Source organism: Salvelinus namaycush, unplaced genomic scaffold (genome assembly GCF_016432855.1).
Source record: "Salvelinus namaycush isolate Seneca unplaced genomic scaffold, SaNama_1.0 Scaffold1012, whole genome shotgun sequence".
Taxonomy (NCBI): domain Eukaryota; kingdom Metazoa; phylum Chordata; class Actinopteri; order Salmoniformes; family Salmonidae; genus Salvelinus; species Salvelinus namaycush.
Genome location: NW_024057690.1, coordinates 65,001 through 77,844, shown reverse-complemented (window position 1 = coordinate 77,844; position 12,844 = coordinate 65,001). Strand labels below are relative to the sequence as shown.

The 12,844-nt window shown below is 44.1% G+C and overlaps 1 protein-coding gene across 3 annotated transcripts in view; it reads left to right on the top strand.

Annotated features, from left to right (window-relative positions):
• The first annotated feature begins 6,464 nt into the window (after positions 1-6,464).
• The window catches only part of LOC120035285 (serine/threonine-protein kinase PAK 2-like), a 20,258-nt gene continuing 13,878 nt past the window's right edge, over positions 6,465-12,844 (top strand). For 2 of the 3 annotated variants that reach the window (XM_038982076.1, XM_038982074.1), the window contains exons 1-2: positions 6,465-6,692; positions 11,330-11,520. In XM_038982076.1, coding sequence (XP_038838004.1) covers positions 11,346-11,520 — 175 coding nt within the window. In that variant the 5' untranslated portion in view covers positions 6,465-6,692; positions 11,330-11,345. Of the gene's footprint in view, positions 6,697-11,329; positions 11,521-12,844 lie in introns of all 3 variants that reach the window. The other variant, XM_038982075.1, reaches the window with a different exon arrangement.

The window sequence follows — 12,844 nt, the reverse complement described above, 5'->3', positions numbered from 1 at the left end:
GGAACCGTTTACTCAGAATACAAACTAACATGATTTTCAACCTACCTTGTCTATAGTTGATTCAAGAAGGCAGTTTTGGGATATTTAGTTTCCTTTCAACACTTAATAGCCATATTTTGTTACTGTTAGCGTTCTCTGAACACTTAACATTGAACTGTTCTTGTTCACGTGTAGTAAAACAAATTACCTTTTGGAGCAACATTTTATTAGCATGTTTTGACATATTACTTTGCTATCCAATTCAAATGTGATTACCAATGAGCTGAGAGTTTTTGTAACTACTGTACACGAGGAATAGTGACCGTTCCTTATTCCACTTATGTAATAACCCCATTTATTATGCAATTATAAAGCAATTTCCAAAGTCCTATGTATCAACAATATTGCTATTGTAATACTCACTAAGTTACTAGACACGTATAAGAACTTGATGTCACTCATTATGAAAATATATTTGTTAGTCATTTTGAAGCTGCAAAAGTGGTCTACTCTAATGTTGAGGGGATTCCATGTCTCTCATGTATGTAATCCTAGGCTATATTAAGATATCTAAGAGCCCTCCAAACCATGTGCTTATGCTACAGTATGTAGTATATCTGAAGCATACCTGGATAGAATGGTATGTACAGCAATAGTTGCATAGGAGGGCACTGACTAGAATACAGTATGGGTGAAACACGGGTAAACAGTATGTAAAAACAGTAACTAAACATTATTAAAGTGACCAGTGTGCATATGCACCGCCTGCAACCGCAGGGCTCTCCAGAAGGTGGTGCGGTCAGCGCAAAGCGTCACCGGGAGCACCCTGCCTGCCCTTCAGGACATCTACAGCACCCGGTGTCGCAGGAAGGCCAAGAAGATTATCAAAGGACCTCAGCCACCCGAGCCACAGCCTGTTCACCCCGCTATCATCCAGAAGGCGAGGTCAGTACAGGTGCATCAAAGCAGGGACTGATAGACAAGCTATTTTTCAATCTCAAGGCCATCAGACTGTTAAATAGACATCACTAGCTGGCCTCCACCCAGTACCCTGCCCTGACACTTAGTCAATGTCACTAGCCGGCTACCACCCTGTTACTCTTCCCTGCACCTTAGAGGCTGCTGCCACATAGACATGGAACACTGGTCACTTTAATAATGTTTACATACTGTTTTACCCATTTCATATGTATATAATGTATTCTCGTCAAGGCCATCCTATTTAACTATTGCTGTATATACACTATTCTATCCACGTATTCTTCAGATATACTACATATTCTATCATATACTGTGCATAATGTCTATACATCCCATCACACACATACATACATACATACATACATACATACATACATACATACATACATACATACATATACAGTACTAGTCAAACTTTTGGACACACCTACTCCTTCCAGGGTTTTTCTTTGAAGACATCAAAACTATGAAATAACACAAATGGAATCATGTAGTTACCAAAAAAGTGTTAAACAAATCAACATTTATTGTATATTTGAGATTCTTCAAAGTAGCCACCCTTTGCCTTCATGACAGCTTTGCACATGCTTAGCATTCTCTCAACCAGCTGCATGAGGTAGTCACCTGGAATGCATTTCAATTAACAGGTGTGCCTTGTTAATTTGTGGAATTTCTTTCTTTCCTTAATGTGTTTGAGACAATCAGTTGTTGTGACAAGGTAGGGGTGGTGTACAGAAGATAGCCCTATTTGGAAAAAGACCAAGTCCATATTATGGCAAGAACAGCTCAAATAAGCAAAGAGAAATGACAGTCCATCATTACTTTAAGACATGAAGATCAGTCAATCAGGAAAATTTCACAAACTTTTAAGTGCAGTTGCAAAAGCCATCAAGCGCTATGATAAAACTGGCTCTCATGAGGACCGCCACAGGAATGGAAGATCCAGAGTTACCTCTGCTGCAGAGGATAAGTTCATTGGAGTTACCAGCCTCAGAAATTGCACGGATGATCTCCACATGTGTGGTTCCCACCGTGAAGCATGGAGGAGGAGGTGTGATGGTGTGGGGGTGTATATTTATCTAAATATTCCGCAAACGGAAATACACAATGGACAAAAAAATATTTCCGTTTCTCCTCACGGCTCAGCCACATAATGCCAGGGTATATCTGGTGGTCTGTCTCCTCATCGCTCAGCTACATAATGCCAGGGTATATCTGGTGGTCTGTCTCCTCATGGCTCAGCCACATAATGCCAGAGTATATCTGGTCTCCTCATCGCTCAGCCACATAATGCCAGGGTATATCTGGTGGTCTGTCTCCTCATGGCTCAGCCACATAATGCCAGGGTATATCTGGTCTCCTCATCGCTCAGCCACATAATGCCAGTGTACATATATGGTGGTCTGTCTCCTCATCGCTCAGCCACATAATGCCAGGGTATATCTGGTGGTCTGTCTCCTCATGGCTCAGCCACATAATGCCAGGGTATATCTGGTGGTCTCTCTCTTCATGGCTCAGCCACATAATTCCAGGGTATATCTGGTGGTCTGTCTCCTCATGGCTCAGCCACATAATGCCAGGGTATATCTGGTGGTCTGTCTCCTCATCGCTCAGCCACATAATGCCAGGGTATATCTGGTGGTCTCTCTCCTCATGGCTCAGCCACATAATACCAGGGTATATCTGGTGGTCTCTCTCTTCATGGCTCAGCCACATAATGCCAGGGTATATCTGGTGGTCTGTCTCCTCATGGCTCAGCCACATAATGCCAGGGTATATCTGGTCTCCTCATGGCTCAGCCACATAATGCCAGGGTATATCTGGTGGTCTGTCTCCTCATGGCTCAGCCACATAATGCCAGTGTACATATATGGTGGTCTGTCTCCTCATGGCTCAGCCACATAATGCCAGGGTATATCTGGTCTCCTCATGGCTCAGCCACATAATGCCAGGGTATATCTGGTCTCCTCATGGCTCAGCCACATAATGCCAGGGTATATCTGGTGGTCTTTCTCCTCATGGCTCAGCCACATAATGCCAGGGTATATCTGGTGGTCTGTCTCCTCATCGCTCAGCCACATAATGCCAGGGTATGTCTGATGTGCTTTCTGGAATAAGAGCAAGTGTATATCGTGGTAGAAAGGGCAATAGAGGATCACATTTGTTTCATTCTCTATTTCTTCGAGGTCACAATAGTTACATAGTGTTTCCTCTTCCATTTCACCACAATACCGACCTGTTTCAAAACGCAGAGGCAATATCCCTGATCTTACCTATATTTCTTATTTCCATTCTTTTACTTTTAGATTTGTGTGTTTAGTTGTTTATTGTTAGATCTTACTGCACTGTTGGAGATAGGGACACAAGCATTTTGCCACACACGCAATAACATCTGCTAAATATGTGTATGCAACCGATAAAATTTGATTTGATTTATGATCATATATTTAGACTAATTCAAACTGTTGTAGTTTTGACCTCTTCATCAAATATTTGGCAGCCGTCAATAAAACATGTTTTTGCTTGCATATATTCAAATAGGCTACCTTAAAATATTATTTGGTTTTCTGAGAGGTAGGCTTATTCAAAATACTTTCAAATACTTTCATCATGAAGTGCTTTGAGAGACTAGTCAAGGACCATATCACCTCCACCCTACCTGACACCCTAGACCCACTCCAATTTGCTTACCGACCCAATAGGTCCACAGACGACGCAATCGCAACCACACTGCACACTGCCCTAACCCATCTAGACAAGAGGAATACCTATGTGAGAATGCTGTTCATCGACTACAGCTCAGCATTTAACACCATAGTACCCTCCAAACTCGTCATCAAGCTCGAGACCCTGGGTCTCGACCCCGCCCTGTGCAACTGGGTCCTGGACTTCCTGACGGGCCGCCCCCCAGGTGGTGAGGGTAGGTAACAACATCTCCACCCCGCTGATCCTCAACACCGGGGCCCCACAAGGGTGCGTTCTGAGCCCTCTCCTGTACTCCCTGTTCACCCACGACTGCGTGGCCATGCACGCCTCCAACTCAATCATCAAGTTTGCGGACGACACTACAGTGGTAGGCTTGATTACCAACAACGACGAGACGGCCTACAGGGAGGAGGTGAGGGCCCTCGGAGTGTGGTGTCAGGAAAATAACCTCACACTCAACGTCAACAAAACAAAGGAGATGATTGTGGACTTCAGGAAACAGCAGAGGGAGCACCCCCCTATCCACATCGACGGGACAGTAGTGGAGAAGGTGGAAAGTTTTAAGTTCCTCGGTGTACACATCACGGACAAACTGAATTGGTCCACCCACACAGACAGCGTTGTGAAGAAGGCGCAGCAGCGCCTCTTCAACCTCAGGAGGCTGAAGAAATTCGGCTTGTCACCAAAAGCACTCACAAACTTCTACAGATGCACAATCGAGAGCATCCTGTCGGGTTGTATCACCGCCTGGTACGGCAACTGCTCCGCCCACAACCGTAAGGCTCTCCAGAGGGTAGTGAGGTCTGCACAACGCATCACCGGGGGCAAACTACCTGCCCTCCAGGACACCTACACCACCCGATGTCACAGGAAGGCCATAAAGATCATCAAGGACAACAACCACCCAAGCCACTGCCTGTTCACCCCGCTATCATCCAGAAGGCGAGGTCAGTACAGGTGCATCAAAGCTGGGACCGAGAGACTGAAAAACATCTTCTATCTCAAGGCCATCAGACTGTTAAACAGCCACCACTAACATTTAGTGGCCGCTGCCAACATACTGACTCAACTCCAGCCACTTTAATAATGGGAATTGATGGAAATTATGTAAAACTGTACCACTAGCCACTTTAAACAATGCCACTTAATATAATGTTTACATACCCTACATTACTCATCTCATATGTATATGTATATACTGTACTCTATATCATCTACTGCATCTTGCCATCTTTATGTAATACATGTATCACTAGCCACTTTAAACTATGCCACTTTATGTTTACATACCCTACATTACTCATCTCATATGTATATACTGTACTCTATACCATCTACTGCATCTTGCCTATGCCGTTCTGTACCATCACTCATTCATATATCTTTATGTACATATTCTTTATCCCTTTACACTTGTGTGTATAAGGTAGTAGTTGTGGAATTGTTAGGTTAGATTACTTGTTGGTTATTACTGCATTGTCGGAACTAGAAGCACAAGCATTTCCCTACACTCGCATTAACATCTGCTAACCATGTGTATGTGACAAATAAAATGTGATTTGATTTGATTTGAAATATGATTTATTTTTCTGAGACCTGTATTTGAATATCAAAGAAAATATACTGAACAAAAATCTAAACTCAACATGCATCAATTTCAAAGATTTTACTGAGTTACAGTTAATATAAGGAAATCAATCAATAGAAATAAATAAACGAGGCCCTAATCTATGGATTTCACATGACTTGGCAAGGGTGCAGCCATGGGTGGGCCTGCGAGGGCATAGACCCACTCACTTTGGAGCCAGGCCCACCCATTGGGGAGCCAGGGCCAGCCAATCAGAATTCGTTTTTCCACACAAAAGGGCTTTATTACAGACAGAGATACTCCTCAGCACCCCCACAGACGATCCTGCACATGAAGTAGCTGGATGTGGAGGTCCTGGGCTGGCGTGGTTACACGTGGTCTGCGGTTGTGAGGCCGGTTGGACATACTGCCAAATTCTCTAAAATGACGTTGGAGGCAACTTATGGTAGAGAAATTAACATTCAATTCTCTGGTGGACATTCCTGCAGTCAGCATGCCAATTGCACGCTCCCTCAAAACTTGATACATCTGTGGTGTTGTGTGACAAAACTGCACATTTAAGAGTGGCCTTTTTGCACAGGTGCACCTGTGTAATGTCCATGCTGTTTAATCAGCTTCTTGATATGCCACACCTGTCAGGTGGATGAATTATCTCGGCAAAGAATAAATGCTCACTAACAGGGATGTAAACAAATTTGTGCCAAAAAAATAGGGGAAATAAGCTTTTTGTGCATATGGAACATTTCTGGGATATTTTATTTCAGCTCATGAAACACATTTACATGTTACATTTATATTTTTGTTCAGTATAGTTGGCTTTTAGTTGAAACTCTAAATAAACTATATTAGACTACCTCGAGTATTTGAAAAGTTTTTATTTTCTACTAAACTACAGAATACAACTATTTTCGGCCCAGGCCTGCTCTGTTTATCTTTATCAATGTTGTTGGCACTTTAGATATAAATGAATAGTAATAACAAACCTGTGTTTAACTCAGATGTAGTCTTTAAATTGGATATGTGTATTTCGATGCTCTAAAGCTCTTGTAGGAAATTGCCAGAAAAATGCAAAGAACATTTTCAAAATCAATGTACAGACAGAGAAAGGCCACCGCCACACTGTTTTAAAAACCCGCTCACCCGGCGCGCTGGCGTGGAAACTAAATCGAGCGTACCTTTCTTTCTGGGCTTGGTCTGTGGTTCGTTCCGTTTCCGCCCTGTCATCCTGGCTTTTCTACGGTCCTCGGGGCCCAATTCCAGAAGAGGACAGCTAAACAAGTGAAAACAGCACTAGAATAACCGACTACAGTTTATTAGCTCAAATCTGAAGTAAATCACAGCGCCAGATCGGTGTACCGCGGAGACAAAGAGAGGAGGAGGGGCGGGGTTTCAGGAGTTTTACATGAGACGAGATATTGCTTCCTAGTTAAGCTTACTGGTGAGTAAAAGGCGCACATTACAACATGGCTAGGCTATCCAGCTATCTGCTTAAACTAGCCGTACTATCGGACTTCTGTTAGTTAGCTACTGATAATCACTAGTGAACATAACATAATATTGCATTTCACATGGTTATAAACCGTTTATTACAGTGGATATAGTGCACCCATTCTCATAGGCCTAGCTGTGAAACTATTTTTATAGTGGACATACACCCACCTATCATAGCCTGGTTGTAACCCTATCATTAAAGGCCTAGTGGACATATTACACCCAGCCTCCCATCCATATAGCTACTTTTATAGTGGAGATATCACATCCACCTATTATTTAGCCTGGCAATAAAGACCTAGTAGAATATTGCACCCATTCACATACATTTGTTATTACAGTTGATATACTGTACAAAGCCCACGGCAACTGATTACCAGTTAGTAGATGGGTGGATGGGGTTTTGGCAGCTACTAACTCATCTAACGTTGTTATCCAACTGTAGTTCTTCTTATTGGTATTATTTCAGTAAGCCTACAGTACCACTGTCTGTGTGCATCACATGTAGCCTGCCACTGTCTGTGTGCATCACATGTAGCCTGCCACTGTCTGTGTGCATCACATGTAGCCTACCACTGTCTGTGTGCATCACATGTAGCCTACCACTGTCTGTGTGCATCACATGTAGCCTACCACTGTCTGTGTGCATCACATGTAGCTTACCACTGTCTGTGTGCATCACATGTAGCCTACCACTGTCTGTGTGCATCACATGTAGCCTGCCACTGTCTGTGTGCATCACATGTAGCCTGCCACTGTCTGTGTGCATCACATGTAGCCTACCACTGTCTGTGTGCATCACATGTAGCCTACCACTGTCTGTGTGCATCACATGTAGCCTACCACTGTCTGTGTGCATCACATGTAGCCTACCACTGTCTGTGTGCATCACATGTAGCCTGCCACTGTCTGTGTGCATCACATGTAGCCTACCACTGTCTGTGTGCATCACATGTAGCCTGCCACTGTCTGTGTGCATCACATGTAGCCTGCCACTGTCTGTGTGCATCACATGTAGCCTGCCACTGTCTGTGTGCATCACATGTAGCCTGCCACTGTCTGTGTGCATCACATGTAGCCTACCACTGTCTGTGTGCATCACATGTAGCCTGCCACTGTCTGTGTGCATCACATGTAGCCTGCCACTGTCTGTGTGCATCACATGTAGCCTACCACTGTCTGTGTGCATCACATGTAGCCTGCCACTGTCTGTGTGCATCACATGTAGCCTACCACTGTCTGTGTGCATCACATGTAGCCTACCACTGTCTGTGTGCATCACATGTAGCCTGCCACTGTCTGTGTGCATCACATGTAGCCTGCCACTGTCTGTGTGCATCACATGTAGCCTGCCACTGTCTGTGTGCATCACATGTAGCCTACCACTGTCTGTGTGCATCACATGTAGCCTACCACTGTCTGTGTGCATCACATGTAGCCTACCACTGTCTGTGTGCATCACATGTAGCCTACCACTGTCTGTGTGCATCACATGTAGCCTACCACTGTCTGTGTTTATCACATGTAGCTTACCACTGTCTGTGTGCATCACATGTAGCCTACCACTGTCTGTGTTTATCACATGTAGCTTACCACTGTCTGTGTGCATCACATGTAGCCTACCACTGTCTGTGTGCATCACATGTAGCCTACCACTGTCTGTGTGCATCACATGTAGCTTACCACTGTCTGTGTGCATCACATGTAGCCTACCACTGTCTGTGTGCATCACATGTAGCTTACCACTGTCTGTGTGCATCACATGTAGCCTACCACTGTCTGTGTGCATCACATGTAGCCTGCCACTGTTTGTGTGCATCACATGTAGCCTGCCACTGTCTGTGTGCATCACATGTAGCCTGCCACTGTCTGTGTGCATCACATGTAGGTTACCATTGTAAGTGGAATTCTGACATGTGTTCTGAGGTGTGATGTGTGCTGGAATGAATGAATACAGGATGAATGGATTGTCTACTCTGTGTAGCATGGCATGGAGGTGTCTGTGTGTGTGTCCTGTACAGTCAGCTATTTCCTTTTATAGACGTTGAACACAAAAGGCTGTTTCACTCTACTTCCTGTAAACAACGTTGACTATGTTTGCTTCCTGCTTCTGTCTGATTCGTCAGTTTGGCTTTGTGATCCTCGGGGCCTCTAGAAGTTCCAGGATGAGGAAGTGGGTTTCCCTTAGAAACAAAGAGTAGAGAGCAGAATGTAACGGAGAGCAGAACGTAAGGAAGAGAGCAGAATGTAACGGAGAGAGTAGAATGTAACGGAGAGCAGAACGTAAGGAAGAGAGCAGAATGTAACAGAGAGAGTAGAATGTAAGGAAGAGAGTAGAATGTAACAGAGAGAGTAGAATGTAAGGAAGAGAGTAGAATGTAATGGAGAGAGCAGAATGTAAGGAAGAGAGCAGAATGTAACGGAGAGAGTAGAATGTAATGGAGAGAGTAGAATGTAATGGAGAGAGCAGAATGTAACGGAGAGAGTAGAATGTAATGGAGAGAGTAGAATGTAATGGAGAGAGAAGAATGTAAGGAAGAGAGTAGAACGTAATGGAGAGAGCAGAATGTAAGGAAGAGAGCAGAATGTAACGGAGAGAGTAGAATGTAATGGAGAGAGCAGAATGTAAGGAAGAGAGCAGAATGTAACGGAGAGAGTAGAATGTAATGGAGAGAGTAGAATGTAATGGAGAGAGCAGAATGTAAGGAAGAGAGCAGAATGTAAGGAAGAGAGTAGAACGTAATGGAGAGAGCAGAATGTAAGGAAGAGAGCAGAATGTAACGGAGAGAGTAGAATGTAATGGAGAGCAGAATGTAAGGAAGAGAGCAGAATGTAAGGAAGAGAGCAGAATGTAAGGAAGAAAGCAGAATGTAAGGAAGAGAGCAGAATGTAACGGAGAGAGAAGAATGTAAGGAAGAGAGCAGAATGTAAGGAAGAGAGCAGAATGTAAGGAAGAGAGCAGAATGTAAGGAAGAGAGCAGAATGTAAGGAAGAGAGCAGAATGTAAGGAAGAGAGCAGAATGTAAGGAAGAGAGCAGAATGTAACGGAGAGAGCAGAATGTAAGGAAGAGAGCAGAATGTAAGGAAGAGAGCAGAATGTAAGGAAGAGAGCAGAATGTAACGGAGAGAGCAGAATGTAAGGAAGAGAGCAGAATGTAAGGAAGAGAGCAGAATGTAAGGAAGAGAGCAGAATGTAAGGAAGAGAGCAGAATGTAAGGAAGAGAGCATGGAATTCACGCACAAACACACGCTCACACACACACGCACACACACACACACACAAATGCACGCACGCACACCCACAAACAAACACAAACACACAGACACCAAACCCAAGCCATGGAGCAATGAATTCCTAGGGAACGAGTCCCAGCCTGGATAGCACCCATTATTACCCTGACACACACACACACACACACACACACACACACACACACACACACACACACACACACACACACACACACACACACACACACACACACACACACACACACACACACACACTGCCTGACACGTTACTAGGCTAGGCTGGGCAGGGCTGGAGCAGGGCGTAACCATGGAGATGAACAAGAACTGCTGGGCATGATAGAACTGGCTGTGTCTATGACCGCTGTGGAATGAGACTGCCTGTTATAACATGTCCTGGAGAGAGAGAGAGAGAGAGAGAGAGAGGGGGGGGGGGGAATAGAAAGAAAGAGACCAAGATAGACAAGGACTGAGAGAGACAGGGACTGAGAGAGACAGGGACTGAGAGAGACAGAGGCCGAGATAGACTGAGAGAGTAATACCCACACGGATATTACAAGCTCAAGTAAAGCTGTTGTTGACCTACTCTTCTGAAAAGCACAGGGGAGAGGACAGAAAGGGTAAGTAGGAGGGAGAGGGGTGAGGAAAGGGGGAGAGGCTGGGGACAGCTAATGTAGTTGTTGATGTCTGGATGCTGTCTGATCGGGGATACAAAGCTGTAGACAGAGAGACAGAGGGAGAAGGAGGCTAGCGTGTCGTTCTGACAGTGTGGAATGTTGACTGTGTCCTTTTAGTGGAGGGGAGAGAAAAACATTGGAAATCGAAAGGCAGTTGTCCTGACACACACACACACAGCAGGGTCAGAGACAGGACGTGATGAAAGCTCTGTGAGCTAGATGTAGGCTATTTCCTGTTGATGGTGATGATGTCACTGTGCCTTATACCTTTTGAAGGGGAACTCTGTCGCGTTTTTCTCTGAACGAGGAAGAGGTTGTGGTGGGCAGGTGAAAAGGTGTCAGACGGAAGATTTTACTTATTTGGAGCCGAAAACATCCAGCTGCTCTGCAATCCATTACACACACACACACACACACACACACACACACACACACACACACACACACACACACACACACACACACACACACACACACACACACAGCAGGAAACCACACATAACATGTACCTTCCTCATCCACTCTTTGTTCCCTCTTACACGCAGACACACACACGGACACGGACACACACACCTTCTCACTCTGTGTTGGTGTGTCAAGGCGTGATAGCGGTTTCTCTTTTTCTCTGACAGCGGTGTGTGTCTCTCTCCCTCTCCAGGTGTGTGTGTGTGTAGATGTGTGACAGCGGTGTGTGTGAAGACAAGCCCCCCGCCCCCCCTGTCAGAATGAACAGCCAAGGAGGCGGAGCCAAGGATTCCGTGTCGGGCAACTACAACTCTCGGTCCCTCCCCTCTGTTCCTGAGAAACAGAAACGGAGTAAAATGATCTCCATATTCGCCTCAGAGAAAGGTACACACACACACACACACACACACACACACACACGCACTTGCTTATGGCTGTCGACTAGAGGTCGACCGATTTTTCAACGCTGATACCGATTATTGGAGGACCAAAAAAAGCCAGATTAATCGGCCGATTTGTTTAATTTATTTGTAATAATGACAATTACAACAATATTGAATGAACACTTATTTTAACTTAATATAATACATCAATACAAATCAATTTAGCCTCAAATAAATAATGAAACATGTTCAATTTGGTTTAAATAATGCAAAAACAAAGTGTTGGGGAAGAAAGTAAAAGTGCAATATGTGCCATGTAAGAAAGCTAACGTTTAAGTTCCTTGCTCAGAACATGAGAACATATGAAAGTTGGTGGTTCCTTTTAACATGAGACTTCAATATTCCAAGGTAAGAGGTTTTAGGTTGTAGTTAATATAGTATTTATAGGACTATTTCTCTATACTATTTGTATTCCATATACCTTTGACTATTGGATGTTCTTATAGGCATCCAATAGCCAGTGTAACAGTATAGCTTCCGTCCCTCTCCTCGCTCCTACCTGGGCTCGAACCAGAAACACATCGACAACAGCCACCCTCGATGCAGCGTTACCCATGCAGAGCAAGGGGAACAACCACTCCAAGTCTCAGAGCGAGTGACGTTTGAAACGCTATTAGCGCGCACCCCGCTAACTAGCTAGCCATTTCACATCGGTTACACCAGCCTAATCTCGGGAGTTGATAGGCTTGAAGTCATAAACAGCACAATACTTGAAGCACAGTGAAGAGCTGCTGACAAAACGCACTAAAGTGCTGTTTGAATGAATGCTTATGAGCCTGCTGCTGCCTACCACCACTCAGTCAGACTGCTCTATCAAATATCAAATCATAGACTTAATTATAACATAATAACACACAGAAATACGAGCCTTTGGTCATTAATATGGTCGAATCCGGAAACTATCATTTCGAAAACAAAACGTTTATTATTATCGCATATACCCTGACTCTGCGTGCAATGAACGCAAGAGAAGTGACACAATTTCACCTGGTTAATATTGCCTGCTAACCTGGATTTCTTTTAGCTAAATATGCAGGTTTAAAAATATATACTTCTGTGTATTGATTTTAAGAAAGGCATTGATGTTTATGGTTAGGTACACGTTGGAGCAACGACAGTCCTTTTTTGCGAATGATTATATGCAACGCAGGACACGCTAGATAAACTAGTAATATCATCAACCATGTGTAGTTAACTAGTGATTATGATTGATTGATTGATTGTTTTTTATAAGATAAGTTTAATGCTAGCTAGCAACGTACCTT